The sequence below is a fragment of the Pinus tabuliformis genome, chromosome 6 (assembly GCF_031772625.1).
Source record: "Pinus tabuliformis cultivar Carrire ecotype Pingquan chromosome 6, CPIR1, whole genome shotgun sequence".
Lineage (NCBI taxonomy): Eukaryota > Viridiplantae > Streptophyta > Pinopsida > Pinales > Pinaceae > Pinus > Pinus tabuliformis.
The window spans coordinates 116,929,776-116,954,007 of record NC_142292.1 but is presented as its reverse complement, the minus strand read 5'-3'; the positions used below and the strand labels follow the sequence as shown (position 1 = coordinate 116,954,007).

Here is a 24,232-nt window from a genome sequence, read left to right as displayed (position 1 = left end):
GAAAGCCAGGGAAGTAACAACCCTCCATCTAAAGCTCAATCTCTCCCTGTAGGTTTTGAGAATTTAGATGAAGTTGATATTGGGTTGGATCTAGCTTTTGAGCATAGTTTATTTAGAACCAAGTCAGATACTTGGATACCTCAAACAGTGGTTGATGAGAATATATTCAAACCTCACATTTTAAAACCTCAAGCTGATAAATCTGATCCCGATGATGATGCCATTAAACAATTTGAAAAACTTGAGAAACTGGTATCCTAAATTTTTCACCCGATCCAAAATTTCCCTTGTTCATACCACTCTTTTCCAAACTCCTGCTGTTTCTGTTCCCCTAGGATTTTCTTTCACTTCCACTACCTCTCCAGTAATTACTCCCATTACCATCCCAACTGTTTCATCTTCAATCCCTACCACTACACCTATTTCATCTTCAATCCCTACCATCCCTACATCTACACAACAAACTATTATTACACCTCCTTTCATACCTTCCATACCCATACCTATTGTAGTTCCGTTTGTACCTCACATACTAGCCATGGCAGGCATATATGCTCCTTTGGCATTGCAAGCACCTTTAAATGCTATGCCACAGAACTATGCTCAGAGATTGCCACAATTTGATGGTACAAGTCCTGTGATAGCACAACAACATATTGATAGAATGAATGACTTCTCTGATTTAGAAGAAGTCGATGATGATGATGTTAAAATTAGGTTGTTTGCTCAGAGTTTAATGGGAGAAGTTAAGAAGTGGTATAGGGCATTACCAGCTGGGAGCATAGTTGATTTACCTCAGTTTCACCAAAGTTTTCTTACTAGATGGGAAACTAAAAAGAATCCCCTTCAAATTCTAAATGAATACAAAAACTTAAAGAGGGCTCCAAATGAGACTGTTGAAGATTATTGTGCTAGGTTTAACTGTGTCTATAATGCCATTCCAGTTGCTATAAAACCCCCACCAGGATTAGCCCTTATTCATTTTCCAGAAGGATTTGATGTAGACATGGCCTATCAATTAAGAGAAAGAGACCCAACCACTCTTGAAGAGATGCAAAGCAATGCTGTTAAGGTAGAGGCTAATTTATTAGCCAAAAGAGCTAAATTGAAAACAAAAAGAAGGGTCACTATCAAGGAGGAACCTACCTCCTCTTCATCAGATTCAAAACTAGATAATCTAGTTAAAACTATGGAAAAAATGATGGAGAGGATGACAGTGGTAGATAGAACACCCCCTAGAGAACCCTAGGGAGGACCTCAAATTTGAAACCCCAACTTTAGGAGAAACCCACCATAGATTAAACAAAGGGAACAAAGAGGCCCTGGTGATCAGCAACCAGTGAGGCCTCCATTTTAGGAAAATTACACTGATGAAGAACTTGAATTGTCTGAAGAACTAGAAGAAAATCAAATAAATCTATTTGAAGAAAGTGAGATAGATCACATATTCTTGACCAAAGAAGAGAAAGACAATTTTTGGTCTCTCAACCAGAAGAGCTCCCATTAGAATAAGAAGATTATAAACAAGGGTATCAAAATGCCATTATGGAGGTGCGTAAACAATACAACTTAAGAAGCAAAAAGGCCATTGGAACTTCTTCCAGTAAAACTCAAAATGATGCCCCTTCCTCTAGTCAACCAAAACTTGATTCTCAAAAAGAAATTTCTAAAAAACTTGATGTAAATGTCAAGGAAAGTGATAGATCTCAGACATCTTTTAATATGGAAACTGAATTGGCTAAGGTAAAGATTCCCATTCCTTTAACAAAATTGATGTACAAGACTCAAGTCATGAAAGCCTTAAAAATAGGAGAAGGGTTAGACACAGTCAATTTGACTGATGACCATCTTGAACTCTTGTTTGGACCCGAAGTTGAGGGTAAGCCTCAAGATGGCATTGTTCCACCTTTCTACATAAGCTTGAACATCCATGATAAAATCCTACACAATGCAATGCTTGACTCTGGAGCCTCTCACAATTTGATGCCCATAGCTATCATGGAGAAATTAGGGTTAGACATCACCAGACCATACAAAGACTTGTACTCTTTTGATTCAAACAAAGTTAGATGTCTTGGTCTGATAAAAGATTTATGTGTCACTCTAGTTCAGATACCTGCTAAGAGTCTAGTCATGGACATCGTAGTAGCAAACATACCTCCAAAGTATGGGATGCTACTGTCTAGATCATGGGGGGCAAAGCTGCAAGGCACTTTGCAGATGGATATGACTTATGCCACCATTCCTGTGTTTGGCCAACCTAGAAGACTTTATAGGGAAACACTCATGAAGTACATGGTCAGTAGTCAAGATAAGCCTAACAATTATCTCCTCTATTTAGTACATTCAAACATGGACTCTTTCGTCTTATACAATGATCACTGTGTAGAAAATGAAGTTTCACCCTTAGAGGCCGAAGTCAGTAATACAAAAATAATAAAATTTAATATTGAAGAAGCAAATCTAGAGGGGGAAATGACTCAGGATGTTTGAGAGTGGTTCCGACCTCATTGGATTTCATATGGAGAAAGTAAAATTTTAGATCTTACTCAAAATCCAACAAAATTAACAGTTTATCAGGATTTCAGGATTGGGGGGATTGCAATGTTTCCATTAGATTTGGTCATGTACGAGGGTATGGAACTAGTATTTAATCAAGAGCACCAACCCTCTATGTACCTTGATGTTAGTGGCATTGGTTGTCGAACTCCTCTATCATGGCCCTACTAAAAATGCACCCATCACTCAAACAAATCTTGACTTGACATGTTATGTTTTTTCTATCTTATTTGAATGCCTAGAGGGTGATATTGATGATGAAAATCCCAATATAGGGAATGATTTTGATGATAGATAGGCATTTATTGTAGCATGATTTTTTTGGCATGTTAGAGGCCATCTAGAGCCTGTTTGTTGATGTATTTTTGGTTAAGAGACGGATTGCACTCTATGCTGTTTTGTTCATGTGCACCTTACATGCTATATAAATGAGAGCTTTTGCTTATTTGTGCATAAATGATTTCGATTCATATGGATGCACATGAACATATATGTTTTTCTTTTGAATTTGAATATTTTGTGTGTTTTTGGTCAACTGGTTTTTTGGTCCGTTTTTTACCGGTTCCAGTCTGGTTCTGATCGGCTCCCCGTTCAGAGGGTTTTACTGTTTGATCACTGGTTCGGTTCTGATATATATATTAATTATATATATATATATACACACACACACACAATTGTACGGTACTGGCAGATCTCACTTGACATACTAGATATATACAAATATGAAAAGTGTAACACTCTAAAGTCCTATATAGGACCAATTTGTAATGCTATATGTGAAAATGAGGAGATTGAATGAGATTTCCATCTTGAGTTGCCGACAGATCTCACTTGACAATATCAGAGGACAAGTACAAAGAAACATAAACTAAGACTATTTTTTCGTTTTTTTTGAAAATGCAACTTATATTAACAAAAGAAAAAAATATGCATGATACAACAGTGTGGTACAGGAAGATCTCACTTGACACACTTGATCAATACGAAGATGATGAGTGTAAACGCCCTAAAGTCCTAGACTACTTTGCTCATCAAAATAGGACCAATTTGTAATGCTATAAGTGAAAGTGAGGAGATTGTCATTGAACTAGATTTCGATGTTGAGTTGCCTACTGTTATAGGTCTCACAGATGAACTAGTACTTGAGATGATGACTACTTAAAAAGCATATTGATCAAGGATCTAGAGGATGCACTTTCAAATGATAGGATCCACTGGCACTTAGATTGATAAGTAGTTAAGTAGTTCAGTCTTTTAGTTGTTTTTGAATAATTTAAGTTTTTATGTTAAATCTTTTGGTTTCAATATTATTCTTAGCAGTTTAAAATTTATGAAACATATAATTATGTAGCATTGTAATAGATTACTTCTTGTCATGAAATTGTACTATTTTGTCATCTCAAATCTCAGTATGTATTTCCGATGAAATATATTATATCATCAATCATCATTGATATGCTTTTTAAGTTCATACATGACTTTCAAAATTCAACTGTTCTGTCACATTGACAACTTACAGATATATATAAATTCACAAATATGATATGATAGATATGAGAAGAGATGAGATGATATAGTGTAGTGTGATATGATATGTGAGGCAGCCCCAGACCCAGGTTTTGCTTGGTAATGGTCTCACAATCCCTCGCAACGTTGATGCTTTTTCTATCTGCTTGTTTAGATTTTTTATTTCCTTAATTTATATCAAAATAACATCAACCCTGATCCAGATTCTCTCTCAAAATATTCCTTTTTCTTGAATTGTAATTTGCAAGCTCTTGATTGTTTTTAAATTTGAGTATTCTGTCTTTGAACATGTTTTATGAATGATAACAACATCATTGATCTGTTATCCTGCTTTGAATCTTCGTGTTTTGATCCTCCGCAAGTGAAGTAAAAGTTGATATCGCTGATTTGTTGAGTGTCAACTAACAAATTCTGATTTTCATCTTATTATACAGATCATGTGCCAAAAAGGGCTATATAAATGACAACTATGTTCAGTTTTTTGTTAGAAGACCAGTGAAAAGATCCCCAATTATTAATCGTGGTATGTGTTTCAATGGTCTTTTTGGTTTATTCACCTATTGAGAAACATGTGAAGGTTAACAATCATTTCTGTATTTGGTATGCAAATCGGCAAATATCAAGGTTACTATGCACGATGGGCTGCTTTACGGAAGTTACTCCTTCAGTTTCTTGAAGATGGAGCACAAACTATTGAGGGCACCCCTTTGAAAAAGCAAGTAATTTCTCTTGGAGCTGGCTTTGACACAACTTTCTTCCAACTTCAGGTTTGGAACTCCACTCATAGCGAAATCACGATGATAAGAAGAATAGCTCTATGTTTGGAAATTATTATTTGGTATTTAGATCTATGGTTATTAGTGAGCCTTAGAGTCTATTATGGAGTGTTCTTTGTAATGATTTATCTTGTAGATAAATGTCTTTCGAAACGTCGACCCAATCCGAATGATGTGATTAATCCAAAAGACATTTATCTACAATATGGATCACAAAAGTCTTAGATCTAACAAACTGGTTTTACTTGTTAGAGTTATCATAGACCTCCTTTCTGTTAGATGGTTCTATATATATCTCTATGTATCACTAGCAATGTATCATTGCAAAATTCTAAAATAACATTGGAGCTGAGGTTGTCTAACTTTGCTGGCATTTCTTTTGCTGATTTAATTGTTAAATAGAATGCATTTTCCTTTTCTTCTTTGGAATTAAATCAATTATTGATATTTCTTCTCAGAGATAAAGAAGGATACTATTCTAGAAACAGAAAATCTTTGCAATGAACTAGATATAGCCCATTTTTGGAAAAGTTTTAAGATTTGGAAATCTTGATTGGAATTTATTTTTATGGGATGAAATGCCTCTGATTATTATTTGGTCAGAAATATGTACACGTCAAAAAAATGGGCCACAATTGTTGGTTTTAAGTGCAATTAAGACAAACACAATTTTCTGCGAGATAATTACTTCCAATGATACAATTTATCTTCTTAGCAAATTTCCAATCATTAAGCAATTACACTTCAGAAAATTTCAACCATAAATGCAATAGGGCAGTAGAGATCACAGTAAAATAAAGATGCACAAGAGACACAAAATTTACCCCGGGAAAACCCCAAACCAGGGGAAAAACCCAGCAACCTTTTTTTAGGAAAAATTGTCCAATTCAATCAATTTGTACATCTAAATTTCCAGTAAAATATAGTCAAATTAACCATACCACTTTCCAAGTCAAATCTGGTCAAAGGAGAGAGAAAGTCAAACTTCTGTTCAGCAATTCAAACTTGGTCAACAGGCTGAATTTTGGCTTCTGCTGCTTCTGTTCAACTGCGGTCAAGGACACCGAATTTTGGCCCTGCAACTCAGAGAAATTTGGTCAAACTTCCATATTTGACCTGCATTCAATGCTGGTCAAACAGTTTCTGCGAACATCCGATACTTTGCCCAGAAATTCAGTCAGCTGTTCAGTCAAAGATCTCAAGAGATTTGGTCCAATAGCCAGTCAAAGATTTGGTCAAAGCAGCCCAGAAAATGCCAAGTCAATGCTGGTCAACGAGTCAAACTTCAGCCCAGAAATTTCAGTGGTCAACTTTAGTTTTCTTCCTTCTTCGCACGTGTGAACAGAAGTATTCTTTGTGATCCGAGTTGTTGAGATGATGATCAAATGAGGAGGGTCAAATGTCAATATATACATGTCCAATCATGTGGGTTTTGATCAAGGGTCAAACCCCTTCAGGTGGTGGGGCTGACCTGCCAGTTTTGGAGCCTACATAAATAATAAAATGTAATTTTATTTCTCTTTGATTTTGTTGATTTAAATACCGACCGCAGCTACGTATTTTCAACACTCTCTCTTAGCCAGGGATGTATTTCTTTTTGACTTCCACAGATGTACATATGATGAATACAATTTCTCCATTCCAAGAAAAGGTTGAATGATCTTAAGCTATGTTGATGAATCCATCCACCTCATGTTCAATACTAGAACCATGAGGAAAACATCCCTGCATCAGCATCTAAGGAGGAACTAGTCACCCACTAGTCCTAGGTCACCAGCTCAACAAGTCGTCACTGGGAGACATGTCAGGAACTCCACCTGACCCAAGGTGAACTTGAGGCCCATTTACCATTTCCACGTGTCATCACATATGAATGTTAAATACTTGCCCGACTGCTGATATTTTTCCTCGAATATCTGGATCATACTGATTCTCCTCCTTTAAATTTGACTCTGTTGGAGCTATTCCCCAAGAGCCTGTCAACTGCCCACAAATCTTGGTCAACTCTGTCACATATGTTAACAGTTAAACAGTTGTCATACACACTTTTTCCCTTTGAATACAATTCAAATTTTGTATTTTCTTTGTCTCTAAGGATCAGCTATGACTTATCTAATGTCTCACGTAACTTCTGCCTGTGTTCATTTAGTCCAAAGTCAACAATTGTAGAAATTTAATCACCACAACTATTTCTTACTCCTCACTTTTTAGTGCTTGAGTTTCTTCTTTTATAAACATTCTCTTTGAACAATACCTGTAACGTACTGAGACCTCCCATTGACCTTTATAAATACCTTTTGCAAACTTCAAAATATGCTTTGCTCTGTAACCAAGTTCACAATTATGTTCCGCCAGTCATTTGAGAACATATATAGCTGTTCACGGGCCTCCTGCTGATCTGTTTCTAAGGCTGTATTATTGCCTTGCTGGTGTGAGCTGACATCTTTATATGATAAAGCCATAGTGCTTCTTATAATAATATAATTAATAATGTCATAGTCTAGCATTAAACACAAGATTTTGTTTATATGTGCAAGACAAAATCTGCTATAACCACATCTACAGCTCACACGAATGTACTTCATTTTCAACCACAGGGCAATCAATAAACTCACCTCATAGCTGGATAGGGATGTCATGCACAATTGACTCATTCCCATAATGAACAAATGGAAATGTTGATTTTGGGTAGCATCGGATGTGCTCTAGCTCCGAAATTTTGTGGAGGGGATAGAACACATGAGATCTCCAAGACCCAGAAATCGTTTGGAGAAATTCCACCCAGATTGTGAGTTATTAAAATAATTAATATTTTTAATGAGGTTTCTAAGTTTAAACTTAGGAAAATAAAAATATTAATGGGTATTAATAAAAATATGGGTGAGAAGCTTCTAAGAGACGAGGAGCTTGTTCCTTAGAGGATTTCTAGTGCCAAAGAAATCCGGATCCGAGTCTTGTTGGGGCAGCAGCAAGAAAGGGAGAAGAGAACCAATTCTATACTTGTTTGAGCAGAGATGGTAGTCAATGGATTGAGGGATTAGGACAGATTGGATGGAGCATCCAACTTTGTCATCTGGAAGGCTAGGATCCTAGCATTCTTGGACAAGAATCGCATCAAGGATTATGCCTTGAAGACGGTTGCTGTTCCAGTCGATGCTGATCCTCTGAAGAAGTACGAGGAGGCCCAAGCGAAGGCTAAGTGCATGATTTTGGACGGGGTCAAGGATCATGTGGTCCCACATATTGCTGAAAAGGACACAACAAGGGAGATGTGGGAGGCTTTGACCATCTTGTACGAGGGAACTTCCGTTCAACGGAAGATGCTGCTGGAGAATCAGCTAAGACAGTACCAGATGCAGAAGGGAGAAGAAATCGATCCATTCCTCTTCAGGTTGCAAGGGATTCGAGACCAATTGACTTCCGTGGGGTCTACACCAGATCCTGAGTTCATGGTCAGGCTGCCCTGAATGCAGTCACTGAAGACTGGGAGACCTTTGTCCATAGTATTTGGGCAGGGCTTCTCTCCCCAGTTGGGAGGAGATGTGGGCAACTCTTCGACAGGAAGAGATCCGGAGGTTAACCAAAGCAGAAAGTAGTGGCAAAGGAGCCAGAGTCAAGGAGGAGGAGGAGAAGGATGCAACTCTCGGATCATCGGGACAACAAGGTCAACAAAATAGGAATAAAAAGGACTTAACCAAGGTTAGATGCTTCAAGTGTGGGGAACTAGGACATTTCGCCACTCAGTGCCCTCGGAAGAAGGGCAAGGAAGAGAAGTCTGACTCGAAGGTTGCTCCAGCGAAAGCTGATGGAGAAGGCGAGGATGACAATTGCGCCATGAGTGCTCATGCACCTCTAGAGAAGAGATGGGGCGACATTGAGTTGTAGTCGGGAGGACTACACTGGGGCAGGATCCTTGAGGTGCCCAAACTCTTGGATCACATACGACTATGGGAGCCCTTAATGACAGTAGCAGAATGACAGGAGTCAGTTGGTGCAAGGGATGATGAAGCAACAGTGGCAGAGCTAGAGTGCCAAAGTCTGAAGCAACGCAGTGGAGGTTGCAGTAGTTCGGGAGGCACAGAGCAGATTGCACTAGCGCAGTAGCATCAAAGGGTCAGCACAGCTTAGCAGCAGAGGTATCTTCAACATCACGAGGGTATCCAGACTGGCCAACATGTCAGCTTTTGGGTGAATTTTTTAGTGGCTTACTTCTCAACCACTGAGTTGCAGTGCAACAATTAACGGTGGCAGTGCTATGGGCAGCATGATGCAACATATTGAGAGGGAGTTGCAGTACAGATGCAGTAGTGATGGTGGCAGTGTCATGGGCAACAATATAGGTTGCAATATTGCAGTGGATGAAGGGCAACAGGCTAATCATCAACACACAGAGGACCGATGCAGTAGATTAATGTGATGCTTCTGTTGAGAAGTATTGCTCGAGCACATTCCTCGCTAAGAGGGAGTGTTGATGTTGGGTAGCATCGGATGTGCTCTAGCTCCAAAATTTTGTGGAGGGGATAGAACACATGAGATCTCCAAGACCCAAAAATCGTTTGGAAAAATTCCACATAGATTGTGAGTTATTATAATAATTAATATTTTTAATGGGGTTCCTCAGTCTAAACTTAGGAAAATAAAAATATTAATGGGTATTAATAAAAATATGGGTGAGAAGCTTCTGAGAGATGAGGATCAAGTCTGTGTTAATCTTAGCTGTTGATTAGGGATTTAATCTTGGCCGTTGATTCATCAACATGAAAAGTATAAGAGGAGGCTTGAGGGTCAGTTGTAGATACACCGAGTTGATCAGTCAATTCGATTTTTCTGGGGCGAGGTTTGTTGAGAAAATCGAACAAGTGATTTTAGTTGCAGTGAGAGGGGCAGAAGCAAAGATTTGGATCAGAAAGGAGTTCCGAGCTAAAGAGTACCGGGCAGAGAGGTAGTAGTAGCATCAGAGAGGCAGCGCAGAGGCCTATGCAGCCCAGGAAGGGGCTCACACAGTGCTGACGCAGGCCAAGAGGGTCTCTTGCAGTGGCAGTGTAGGATATTCGTCAGAAGTTCGAGATTTTGCTAGAGAAGCGAGGTTCTAAGCCGGGAGGGCTGAACAACAGTCTTCTTCCAGCAAATCGATCCATCAGAAGGGGTGACGCAGTCTCGCAGTCTCCAGGGAATTGAATTTTCCCTGGCACTTGTTGATGGGAATAACTTCACTTTTGCAAGGCAATATGATAGTGTGCTTCTTATAACGTCTCTTGCCCTCAATGACATTCGACACTTCGAACATAAATGCCCCTGGTGGCTTATTCCTTCGGCTGCAAGTATTTTTCGAGTTTGGTCTTGGTGTCGTATCTTTGGTTCATTGAGTCATGGGATATATCCCACATGCAGCAATAGATATTAGAAAGGATGCGTTGGAGTTTATAACTTTATATACACCACCACTTTAATATTTCCCTGATGCGTAGTGCACCACGCCCTTTGTGGGCTCCTACCTTGGCTTGCCATGTTGTATAGGTGCTGTGTGTGTTGTTGGACGGGCCTGGCGCTGTGTGTGTTGTTAGACTTGCTTAGAATTCGACTTAGAATTGGAGATTGGGACCCCAAAGCCCAATATTTTCGTTTTTTGCACAAGTTTTTATTTAAATTTTTTTCAGCACGAAGTTTTTATTTAAATTTTAAATAAATAATTTTATAAAAATATATAACAATATTTCTATAAAATAAAATTTATCTAAAATTTAAAATTATAATTAAAAATATCCCCGCAATTTGTATACGAAGCAATGCCATGAGAGATTTGTATGTGCCGGATGGTTTAGCCAGGGACAATTTGGCAAATTTTAAAAATTTTCGTAACATTTTAGGGGGTCAAAAAATGTTACAACATACCATATGAGGGGGCAACTCTCACCAAAGACGAAATCAATGAGAACACATTGCCACACAATTTTATAGAAAATTGAACTAGGGTCAAAGGGACAGCTCAACAATTCTGCTCAACGCTTATAAGATCATATTGTCTCATGTCCTCACCAACTCCAGAATGGAGAATTAGGTGAAGGCATGCATGTCTTTTTTATGTTTTAAGGACAAAGGATCTTTGAAGGGATAGGGAATGTAATGAAATAAATATATGAATAAACATCACTAAATAAAATGATAATAGTGAAACTATAATAATAATAATAAATAAATAAATGAAGTGACACATCCTAACCAAGGGACATGATTCATCAACCATAGTGACTAGTCAATATGTAAAATTATACTGTCACATGGCATTGTATGAAACAATTTATTTTATTCATTATTAACTATATATTTATTATCTTATATGGATTTCAACCTACTATCCTCCTTATGTTGGATATTCCTTAGCAAGTGAACCCTGATTTTGATGGCACTGTTGTTTAGTAGAGAAAAGTGCATGCCGTATGAGTTCGTTAATAATTTTAACTGCAATCTTACTTTGATATATTTCAAAATAATTCGTAATTCTACTTATGAGAACACACTTTGACAGAGGTTGATCAACAGAGCACCTTTTTGAAATGCATTCCCAGATTCATACTTCATTACAGGTTTCTCAGCAAGTACTTTATTAAATTACATGTAAAGACTTTGTTTCTAAAAATTGTTCTCTTGATAATTAAAATTTAAGAATGCTATCAAGATAAGATAAGATAATTTTATTAATGTCTAACTAATGACCACAAAAGTAGGTCAATGGGACTAGAGGATACTTCCAGTAAGAGAACATTAGAGAAGATTTATAACCTCTTGATATGCTTAGGGGACTGTGCTGAATACTATCTCATATGTTTCAAGAACTAAAGTTTAAAGGAAAGGGCAGAATGACTTCTCGACAATGTGAATGAGGTTTGAGTGTTTGAACTTTGAAGTAATATTGCTTAAGGTAACATTTGCTTGAGGCGGATTTAATATGATGAGGCTGAAATAGACTGCAGGACATAGACACAGAGAGGAGTTATGGTTGTGGAAAATTAAACTGCGATTCCTTTCTAGTTGTGGAAAATTGAATTATGACTCCTTTCCTAACCTTTTTGAGCCTTCCAGAAGAGTAGAAAATCTCCATTTTCGTACTAAATTTTAATTGTTTTATTACTATATTGTGGGGGAAAAAGCCCACGTTAGCATTGCTTCTTGTATATCATGGTGGCTTTGTTTTCTCCCAGGTACGAGTTTTTATTGTTGAAGATTTATTATTGCAATTTTTTTTTTTTTTTTATACAAATTAGAACTTGTGCATTAAAGATTTGCCTAGACCATGTGTAAAGCAAATAAAACAGTGGCATCAGTGATCTAATCTGTTTTGTTTAAATGTGTAGGAAGAAGGGAAAGCCCCAACACTCTATGTTGAGCTAGATTTTAAAGAGGTAGGATGATGTTAACTGTTATCTCTGCTGGTCATATCATTTTCTTGTGCCAAAATCAATTCATCCTTGTTCCTTTAAAATTTTAGGGAGATTTGTTGTCATTTTTATTCTTAAAGTCTATTGAACTAGGTTATGTCGTTTTTATAGGTAACTAGTAAAAAGGCAGCAATTATTGAGTCCCAAGAACAGATGAGGAACAAGCTTGGGAAGGCACCATGTATTTCACGAGGTTAGGTTCTGTCTTTCAACATGCACTAACATCAGCTCTCCAGGATATTAAAACGAGGTTGTATGCTTCCGGAGATATACTTTGGCTTATGCTAGAATAATTTGAACTACAACTAAAGGTTGTACACTGTCATGTTTGATTGCTGCTTTGGCACACTGTTAAACTACAGTCCCACTAGTTTTTAGTTGTATTGAATAGTATTTGGTTTATTTAAAAAGTTATATAATTTTTCTATATTTGTCTTCAAAACAACTTACAGGATATCAAACATAAAAGAAATAAGCTATGATTTAGTATTCTACAAGCTATAGAAATATTCAGATAGCCATTTGTCTGAAAAGCTTGCAGAAAATATACTTCACTGTGAGCTTCAATTATTGAAAGCAAAAAACTCTGTTTCTGAATGTATGTTTCAGTTTCTTATTATCAAGTTAGAGTATCATATTTCCCTTGTGATTATGGACGTCAAGAACCCAATTTTTGTTGAGAAGTGTAACTATGTTTGGTTTTCATAATGACATGTAATTGTGATTTTATGTAAGAGTGTAAAGAAGAAAAAAAATAAAATTATTGTGATGCTTGCATCATGGGTTTCATGAGCAAGAGATTTTATTTTTTAGTTAAGGCTCCCATTGAGAGCCTTTAGGAATTTTGTCATCTAGTCATAAAGTATAAAGAGTCATTGTCATGTAATGAAGACATGTTACACATTGTAAAGAGTCACACATGTCTATGTAAAGTCATCCTCCAAGACCTTGTCACTAGCCCTCTTCAAGTCGGCTTACAATGAATGGAGAAACCTAGAAGATGATGTCGACCCTCCTTCAAGAAATCGTGTCGGCCTAAAGGACATGAGGAAACATATAGATATAGCAGTGTTCGACCTTATTTCGAGGCAAGCAATTCGGTGAAGATAAGCCTACAATCATAAGTGCGAAGAAGGACTAGAAAAGAGAAGCGAATGACCAAAGAAGAATAGCGAAGGGAGGAACACTTCTGGGAAGTCTGATTTGGGCTGGTATACTCTCCCACGTGTGAAGTCAGTAGATCTGAAGGCATCTAGCGAAGGTCGAAGAACTTGCAGCTACATTGAGGTGATCTTGTTTGGGTAAAGGATCTCACTAGAAGAAGCTGAGTAGAAGTTCTATAGGTCTCTCTCTCTTGAAGAGACTAATAAAGGAGCGAAATTGTTCCAGGGTTTCTAAAATAAGGTTGACCTAGGAGACCAAGCTTCTCAAGGAAGCCGAAAAGAGCAGTGTGGAAAGGAAGAGTTCGAGATTCTAGAAGGAAGCTGAGAAAGGGAAGAGTAGTAAGGAGGCTAGTGACTTGGTCTTGGGAGGACTCTAGTGTTGAGGGTCTTTGTCATGGTCTTGGTGTTCGTCAATTGAAGATCTATAAGAAGAATTTCGTTTTTGTTTTCCTCTCAAATAGTGAGAGGTTTTGGCCCTCGCTGACAAGCCTACATACTGCGTCTCTTGTCTTTTATTGTTCATGAGTTGGTAATTGTCATGATGAAAAGAACACAGTAATAATCTATAGAAGAGAAGGTCATAATCAAGAAGTAAAAGTCTTATCACAAGCAATTATCATTAGTAGAGAAATCACCTAATTGTTAATGCCCTAACTGTTAATGCCCTAGATTTCTCAACAATATTTAGGTGATTGTGTATGACCAGGGTTTCAATCTTTTGTGGAAAATGACATTTTGTTCTACTTCTTGTCGTTCTTTTTCTTGTTTGTGGTTGTGCAAGTATCACTATCAGTCAAGATTAGGCTATATTATTTCTTTTTATTTTCCTTTGGAAAAAGTTGAACCTTATGTGACAACATGAAAAAGGATACATCAAGCATAAGACAAAGGCCTTATTTCCTCTTCCAATTCATGTTAGAAGAGTCAACATACCATACTAGGAACTATTACCCCTATGTTAGTGGGGGTACATAGATTTTTTCAATTCATCATTCACCACCATTGTAAGTCCAAGGTTGCAAGGTAAAGGTTAAAGCCATGTAAAAACCATGCGAGTCCTTGTATTTTGTCTCCTATAACCCTGTCTTGTCCGTTTGAGTCTGTCTTTTTGTTTGGTCGGACCATGCCCTGTCCCTTGAAATCTTCACCTAGGCGATCTCATCCCTAATTGGATTGGAGGACCTTGGTAGGCTTTTCATGAGGACTCGTGGTTTTATGGGAGCCTGGATTTGTAGGGGTGATCACTGGTGTATGGGTTGTTGAAAATGTAACTAGTATCAGTGTTCATAATTGTTGTCTAGCTCATGACATGATGTAATTATTATGTATTTGTAAAAGGAAAGAAAAAGAAAAAATGTTATAAAAGAAAAGAAAATTATTATTTTATAAGCACAGGTTTCATGCTCAATTTATTATATTTCTAGGTTAGAGCACCCATTGTGTGCTTCTAGGGTTTGGGTCATGAGTCATTGTCCTTGTCATATTGTATTAGACCCTTCTTGGGCTTATTGTATCAAAGAAGACATTTATTTTTGTGTCAAAAATGTAATTTGTGCCTCCTCCACCAAGTCGGCCTCCTGAAGGGATTCAACCTCACACAAGAGACTATATATAAGCAGTGCATTCGACCTATTGTGGCATCAACTCAAGCAAGTTCGATTTGAAGTAAGATAGCAAAGAAAAGGAGCGAAAGTCTAGAGGAAACAAGGAGACAAAAAGGAGAAGCCGAAATTTGAAGTTTGCACCCATCTCTCTCACACGTGTGAGTATTTGCTAGGGTTATTGCAACTGTAATAATGGCTGAATTTGAGAGGTTTGATCTGCAATCACAAGTGAATAAAGGAAGTGCGAAAAAGCATAGAAGGAAGGTCTATCCCCTTACAAGTAGAATATAAACCCTAGCGAGGAAGAAAGGAACAATTGTCAAGCATAAAAAACTAAAAATATTTCTGTTTCTATCACACGTGTGAGCAATTAGGGTTACTGCAGGTCCGAGCTACTACAGGCCGAGATTTCAGAAGTTGCAAAGAGGGTTGAAACCCTTGTTGATTCGTTTTGAAAGAATTGACTTATGTTGATCTTCTTTGGAGGCTAACTTGGTGGATTGAAGGAGGACTTGTTGTTAAAGAGTTGTTGGGTAGCGGAGGTCCCGCGTAACGGTTTTGGGGCAGAAAGCCTAAAAAGTAGGATTGGATTATTGTAAAAACTCCGAAGTATGTGGAGCGCGAAATGTAAAAGGTTGAGTCAAAGGGTTGTCCGCCCAAGAAATAATGTAAAATAATAGGAAGTAAGTCGGTCCGCGGACCATAGATAGGTATAAATAGAGCGCAACTCTATGATGGAAAGGCAGTTCAGAAGGGTATGATTTTGGATCGGAATGTAATGGGTTTTCTTTGAAAGCGTCTGTAAGTCCGAGTCGAGGGTTAGGGTAGTAGGTAGAGGCTCTGCAGCTGTGTGCGCAAAGGCTTGGAAGAGTCCGCAACTGTGTGCGCGGACCCCTGCAGCTGAGTGCGCAGGGCGAAGGTGGATGTATTGGGGAAGACAGTGAATAAAGATAAGTTGTTCTGTAATTCTGTGTTAAGTTTGATTATCGCAAATCTGGTTTATTGTATGGTTATGGAATCTATGCGCACTTAATTACAGTCGTGAATATACATGGATTTGGGTTTAATTTAAGTATGCGATCTGGTTATCTTTGTTAAATGTTTGCTTAGAGACCCTGTTAAAGTAGATTGAATTGCAATAGCGCATCCTATAGATTCGATTTGTAACGAGTGCACTGCTAGGACATAAGGGGTATTCTGGATCTGCGCGGATACGGTGCAGCGCGAAATTGCAGCACAGTGCGCAAACCGTCCAACCCACATCTAGACATCCCAAGGGTGCGGAAACTTGGTTCCAACACCCTCCCCTGCCACCTCGGGTGAGACCTCAGTCCGCGCTTTGCGGGTTGTTGCCAAAAGGGCCGGTAGCTGCGGGATTTGCTTGGCTAAACAATTCTTCCGAACCTGGGTCAGGACCCTATAAGCCAATAAATGGTTCCATTGCCAGGACCGGGATCTGCCTAAGGGGTGTCTAATGTGGGAACACTGGAACCCTACAAAGAAAGAGATTGAAGAGTGGTGGGATCTGAAACTTCAAGAGTTCGCAGTTCAGGAAAACAGGAACCCGCGAGTATCAGAAGAAAATTGGCTGGACCGATATATATTCACAGATATTCAAGAGATCTTCTTTGCGTCGTTCCCGGTAGAATTGTACGAGTGGATCGCAAGGCTAGCTAACAACGTGGGAAGGTGTAGATTGGACTGGCCTATTATGTGGACACCGGTACTGGTGCGCAGGCTAGAAGCCACCGAGGATAAAATAGCGCGCGCAGTAGATCATTGGCTGGATCGGGTAATAGGAGGATTTATCACTAAGTTCGCGATAGATACTACCGTGAGCTATAGCGAAGCGGAAAGGCGGTTCCTTCAAGGACCTCAGGGTAAGTATATCAAATCATTGAATACGTGGATTAAGATGCTGTTATGTGAAAAACAGATTATGCGCGTTTATTGATGTCTGGAGTAACGCGAAGCGGAAGAGGTTACCGCTGAACGGGAGGAGTAGAGAATAGTCCGCTGATATCGATCTCACGGGAAAGCGAGGAAGATCTCGCTAGGTTCTCACTAGGAAGTGCGGTTCGGTTGATTAAAGAACGCTTCCCACTGATACCACCTCCATCCACACCGCCACCCGCTTCACCCCCATCAAATCCATCTACACCAACACCACCACCTCCACCTCCACCTCTTCAACCACCAAAGGTTGGAATGGCGACCGCAGTCAAGTTACGGACGTTTAAAGGTGTAGGGAATGAGGAGACAAGTCGGTTCTGGTTTATGATAAAATATGTATGGGATGCGCAAGGCATAATAGATGAAAACATTAAAAGGGCTACACTGGTCAGCGAACTACAGGACTGCGCGCTGACATGGTAAACATAAAATACTCAATCGACCATCCGAAAGAAGGAATAGTGGCAATCCAAGATGCGCTAAATAAAGAATTTGGCCGACCCAAGTCAGAAGCCTAGTCAGTTATGGGGTTCAAGGAGATAGCAATGTTGCCTGGTGAAATGCCGTGGGACTTAGATCAGAGGTTGAAAAGTGCTATCTGCGAGGCCAACATGACACTAACAGATGAACAACATCGCGCTTGGTTTATTGCATCATTAATGCCACATTTGAGATTGGCCCTGTCGCAGCAAAAGATCTCAACCCAAGTTGAAGCACTAGAGGCAGCGATGCGATTGCACGAAACCCCAATACAGGACCCAGGGTTGGTAATACAACAAATTCAAGCGCAAATACAAAACTTATGTTTGGAGATACGAAGCTTAAAACAAGGACAGGCGCTTAGGACTGAAGTACAGGAAGAAGTATGGTGTATTAAATGCAAGGGATCTGGTCACAACAACGATCACTGTCCAATCTTTGCGAACTCGATGATCGGAGGGGGACCCATAACATTGCGACCAGAGGCACCGGTGGGGCCAAACGTAGCACCCACCCTCTGGTGCGCGATTTGTGAAATAGGAGGAAAGCATGCCATGGACAATTGCCACCTATTGCCAAGCTTACGACAACCCCCTCCTCAACATTTATTTTGTAACTTCTGTAGAACCGTGGGTCATGAGGAGAAAGAATGCCGCAGTTACAAAATGTTAATGGATTGAACACCTGCGTATCGCGAATGCAAACAGAGGCGCGCGGGCAGGATTTCATCGCGCCATTTGTACGGGGAGGATACCAGGGGCGCGGACGGGGCCGTGGAGGCATGGGACCTGGACGGGGACGAGGGCAATTAATTTGCTACAATTGTGGGGGGCTGGGGCATTACGCGCGAGATTGTACGAACCCGACCAAAGCCTGTTGCCCTTACTGTTATCAATTTGACCACGACGCAGTTGATTGCCCCATGTTGATTGCTCAGCTGCGTGAAAAGGGGGTGCTCCCGACCAACCCCACTTAGACCGTCTAGATGATGAAGGCTGAACCCTGTGCAGAAGAGCCGAACGTAAATATGATGCTCCGGAGTGGTGCGACCATTGGGGAGGATAAGGGGAGCAAGCCAGAGATGGATACATGGGTCCGTAAGGTCCCCCCAAAACAGTCGAACTTTGATTTAGAGCGTGCGAAGGAAACCTTTATGGAAGCCAAGAAGAGTTTAGCGGAGGCCTCTACGTCGGGGAGTAAGGATCAATTCGGATCAGAGAGGGATACATCTGTGCTAACTACCTTCCTGACAACATGTATGAACTTACTAAGGGATGCCAAAGCAGTCAGGGGGTTGCAGGAATTGATAACTCGGTGCACGGGAGCGGATGAACCACGAATAATACGAAAATTAGGAAAACAGGCTCTGCGCACTGGGCGAGAAATGCGACTAACAGTCCAGATTGGGGACTTTGAGATGGATTAGGTCGTTTTAGATTTGGGGTCTGATGCAAATATCTTACCAAAGCAGACTTGGGAACGCATGGGTAGGCCTCCTCTGCAATGGTCGCCGATTCAGCTAAGGATGGCTAACCAGCAAAAGATTCTACCTATGGGACGTCTGCACGGAGTTACAGTAGACATCGATGGTGCTAGCACCCAAACCGATTTTGAGGTTATCGAAATTGTGGATGATAGTAACCCATATCCTGCACTGTTAGGAATAGATTGGGCAACAGATATGAATGGAGTTATAAATCTCAAGAAATGCAAAATGATCTTCGAAAAGAAATCCCTCCGCGTAGTAGTCCCGCTGGACCCAGCGGAAGGGGCGCAATATACCGAGCCTGTGCGTGACACAGACAACGACGACGAGCTGGGCTGTATTTACCAGATTACTGTGCAGGATCATGACAGGGTCAACCCGACAACGGATGGTTGACTCTCATGGGACCGCGATAGTTCTTGCACATCGGACTCAGATGAAGAGGTTGAATGATGGCAGAACCGGTTACATGAAGTAACCACACTCAATTGTAATCGGATGGTGACATAGGGAGTAGAGGAATTGCCGAAATTAGTCGCGGAAACATTCCACGCAGCGGCTACTTCCGGACAGAGGGTCACTCCGAAGATGCGAACGACAGGGCGCAGATATCGAAGGAAAGTGCACGCACGATCGGCAGCACGAACCAAAGTACGCATTCCCTGCCAGCCGACACCATAGGTATCTGAGGTGCGGACATCTACCCAGCCTAGAAATAGTAGCCTAAAGATTCCTCAAAAGACCAGTGCCGGAGGTAGCACAGCCTTAGGGAAGTTGCGGATACCACGGGTACGCTGGGCTTGCAATAGAACAAAAACGGTTGCTCCAACAAAATTTTGAGGATGGGGACCTTCCAACACAGATAAATGGGGGTTACGGCCAAAGAAGCAAAGTACATTGCGAAATAGAGGGGCTCTGCAACGCACTATGACATTGCTACCGTGGTCGCACCCACATTCACGAAAGAATATAAACCTTAGACCAATTACCCAGATGCTTCAGAAGTGCTCGCAGCCCAAGACAATAGGGATTAGCCGGGCTCGCACCAAAGGTGCGAACACCTGACTAGCCGTTTAGAGGATAGTCTCACCGCTCCAACCAGTTGAAAGAGAGCGCGGGACGATAAAGCAGTCTGGAGGACAGATGCACGAGTACCACGGTGTGCGTACATTTGGCCAAACACAAGGGTCACGGTTGCGCAAGAAGGATCACGCGGACGCGCTGATAAGAGGAACGATGACCGTTGAGATCACTATTCATGACAAGATGTCTACATTATGGCCAAAGGGAGTGGGCAGCGGGCAATTAAGAGAAATTGTACGAGCTAGATATGGAGCAAGTTGCCACAGATTTTACACAAGAATGATCGACCAGGCGGGAATCAATGAATTTGAAATTCGATTTATTTTTAAATCTCCAAGTGGCATCCACCGGACGACCTACACTTCTAAAACATATATGTTGAGTATTGAGATGGAGCTGTTCATTATCTCTGCACAAGGCATGAGCCCGAGGGTGGTGATCTGGTCGATAAAGAAGCAGGACTCTCTAAGGAGTATGGTGTTGACAGCTGCGAGCATCCCGCAGACTGCAACATCAACAGTAGGGGATGTACCGGAAAAGAGGAAACACGACACAGAATTGGTTCGGATGTTGTCGCCTCGTGTAAGGGTAGGTTGGCGACCTACAACAGGACAACGAAAATATGGACAGATGGAGACCATGGGTAGATATGCAGTTAATAAGTCGTCTCTAATGTCCCATGCAGATTGGGATCTTGCGGACAACAGCCAGGGTCTTGCAAATTTGCAACACAAGCTGCAGCAGATGGTGTGAATAGCAGATACGAAGGTCGGAAGTGGCAGCGGTGGTACCAGGAGGTCCCGTATGCGGTTCCCCCACTCGAGCTAAAAACTTATGAGGGGGTGTTCTGTGTTAACCGAGCAGAGCAGAATGAGCATCATCGGTTGCAAGAAGTGGTAGAAACACCGAAGCAGGAGCCGGACGAAGTATTGCAGGAGACAATGAAGGAGCAGCAGGACGACGAGCGTCACTTAAAGGGAGGCGACCCGCGCAGCCAAGGTAGAGCGTCTAGCCGTGCCGATGAGTGACTCGGGACGAGTCACGATGATTGTGTTGGGGGACTGTTGGGTAGTGGAGGTCCCGCGTAACGATTTTGGGGCAGAAAGCCTAAAAAGTAGGATTGGATTATTGTAAAAACTCCGAAGTATGCGGAGCGCGAAATGTAAAAGGTCGATTCAAAGGGTTGTCTGCCCAAGAAATAATGTAAAATAACAGGAAGTAAGTCGGTCTGCGGACCATAGATAGGTATAAATAGAGCGCGGCTCTATGAGGGAAAGACAGTTCAGAAGGGTATGATTTTGGATCGGAATGTAATGGGTTTTCTCTGAAAGCGTCTGTAAGTCCGAGCCAAGGGTTAGGGTAGTAGGTAGAGGCTCTACAGCTGTGTGTGCAGAGGTCTGGAAGAGTTCGCAGCTGTGTGCGCGGACCCCTGCAGCGGAGTGCGCAGAGCGAAGGTGGATGTACTGGGGAAGACAGTGAATAAAGATAAGTTTTTCTGTAATTCTGTGTTAAAGTTTGATTATCACAAATCTGGTTTATTGTATGGTTATTGAATCTATGCGCACTTAATTACAGTCTTGAATATACATGGATCTGGGTTTAATTTAAGTATGCGATCTGGTTATTTTTGTTAAATGTTTGCTTAAAGACCCTGTTAAAGTAGACTGAATTACAATAGCTCATTCGATAGATTCGATTTGTAACGAGTGTGCTGCTAGGACATAAGGGGTATTCTGGATCTGCGCGGATATGGTGAAGTGAAGCTACAACATAGTGCGCAAACCGTCCAATTCACATCTAGACATCCCAAGGGTGCGGAAACCTGGTTCTAGCACCCTTCCCTGCTACCTCGGGTGAGACCTCAGTCTGTGCTTTGCGAGCTGTTGCTGAAAGGGCCGGTAGCTGCAGGATTTGCTTGGCTAAACAATTCTTCCGAACCTGGGTCAGGACCCAATAAGCCAACAAGAATCTTGGTTGTCTCATTTGATTTGGTTCTAAAGGAAGAGAAGAAAATTTTTGGGTTTTCCCTTAAAAGAGGGGTTTTGCTGTTGATTTAGGGTAGCATCGGATGTGCTCTAGCCATGAAAATTGGTGGAGAGGCTAAGGCACATGAGATCTCGAATACCCAGAAAGGGTTTGGGTAGATTCTAAACAGTTTGGGAGATATTAAAATAATTAATATTTTTAATGGAGTCCCTAAGTCTAAAGTTAGGGAAAATAAAATATTAATGTGAATTAATATAAAACTGTGTTAGAATGGTCCAAAAGTCATGGATCAAGCCAGATCTAATCTTAGCCGTTGATTAGGGACTTAATCTTGGCCGTTGATTTGTCAACGAGAAAAGTATAAGAGGAGGCTTGAGGGTCATTTGGAGAAACACACCAAGAGATCAAGATTTCGACTTTCTGGGACTGGGTTTGCTGAGAAAGTTGAGAGAGTGATCAGAGTTGTAGCTGAGGGGCAGCGAATACAGAAGCATAGAGGCAGAGATAGCACTGGGCGGATCAGCGCAGTAGCCGGAGAGAGGGACGTAGAAACAACCAAGGGTTCACGCAGAGCCAACCACGAGTTGCGCAGTGTCTTAGAGGGCTAGTGTGGGTGACGCAGAGGGCCAGAGGGCTGACACAGTGGCTCCAGACGCTGACGCAGGCCAAGCCAGAGTGACGTTGGGCTAACGCTGGGCTAGAGAGATGCTGACACAGTCCCTAGAGGCTGACGCTGGGGTTTCGTGGGGCAGATTGGAGTTGTGAAGCTGCCAGAGTGTTTATTCGGGGTTTCAGCCGAAATATCTGCTTTCGAGTAGAGAGGTACTATTGCTGAGATTTTTCTCTGTTGGGTGACCCAGATTTGGCACCCAGATTGTATTCTGAAACTACTTAATAAATCAAACCCTCAGATAGCTGCACCGGTTTTCCCGCTTTGGGTTTTTCCGGGGACATTAGTCCAAAAACAACGGTGTCACTTGTGTGCTTGTTTCTATTTCCTTCAGTTGGTGATATGTAATGTGTTGAGCATGTACTTGTATTTATTTCCAGTATTTACATGGTAAATAACTTGTTAATTAATAGAACAAGTAGGTAGGAATAAATCAGTAAAGTGCATGAAGGGTTTCTAACGTGTCAGACTTAGAAATTCCAACTTTTGCCTTGGTTGAGAACCTACATACTGTGTCACTTGTTGTCTTGATCTTCATGCTTTTGGTTTTGATAGTTGCTTGATGATAAAGAAGATAAAAGAATATATAAAAGAGGCTAGTAAGAATTCAAATACATCACAAGTAATTATCAAGATAAGGAAATCTTTTTGCCTTTCTGATTTTCTAACATGGTATTAGAGCTAAGGTGAAGTAGAATAGGAAAAAGGCAGTTTGAAGATCAATATCTCTCATCATCTTAAGGAAGGATTCAAGAGAAGTTTTCAAGGTAGATCATAAGGAGAAGTGAAGTCTTACCTATTGAACCTTTGAAGATCCATTGAAAGACTCCATTTACTAGGAGGAAGGAAGTTTTAAGAGATCTTATAGAAGTCTTGATCCATCAAGCTTGAAGAGATTGTTTTGTGGCTATAAGTTTCGAGATTCCATCAAAGAATAACTAGATCACAAGTCTTTTGATGTAGTGGAGAAAATATTCTGAGAAAGGAAGCAAAACGCTCTATGGTTCTGATTTTTGCGATCAAGAAGGATATCTCTATGGTGATATGGCTGAGTTATTTTAAAATATTGCCTATGGGGATGTTTTATGCAAACTAGATTATTTGAGAAAGAGTGTGGTATTGCAAGTTGAGTGAGTTGAAATATGGGCTGTGGAACTATGTTTCCATGTTAGTACAAACAGTTGAAAATTATAAAATTGTGGATATTGTGCAAATTGCTACTGAGCGGCCCAAATTGAGCTACTTATGAATTTAGATGCTCGTTGTTGTAATTGATTGATATGTGAAAGAAGTATTGAGTTAAAAGTATGGGAATGATATAAAGTAAGGACCTGATATTTATGTGTGTGAGGAGTTGACTAACCAATATTGAGAGAAATAATGAAAGAGGTGTTGAGAAATGTAACTAGTATCGGTCTTCACAAGTGATTGTAATTCTTATGTATGTGTCAAAAGGAAAGAAAATGACAAATTATTGTAAATGAAAATTATTTATAAGCATGGGTTTCA

The 24,232-nt window shown here is 40.5% G+C and overlaps 1 protein-coding gene across 1 annotated transcript in view; it reads left to right on the top strand.

The window, feature by feature from the left end:
• The window catches only part of LOC149257620 (leucine carboxyl methyltransferase 1 homolog), a 320,644-nt gene that overhangs the window by 47,755 nt on the left and 248,657 nt on the right, over positions 1 to 24,232 (top strand). Inside the window, exons 2-5 of the mRNA XM_089414464.1 lie at positions 4,521 to 4,609; positions 4,711 to 4,853; positions 12,215 to 12,262; positions 12,410 to 12,491. Coding sequence (XP_089270590.1) covers positions 4,521 to 4,609; positions 4,711 to 4,853; positions 12,215 to 12,262; positions 12,410 to 12,491 — 362 coding nt within the window. The remainder of the gene's footprint in view (positions 1 to 4,520; positions 4,610 to 4,710; positions 4,854 to 12,214; positions 12,263 to 12,409; positions 12,492 to 24,232) is intronic.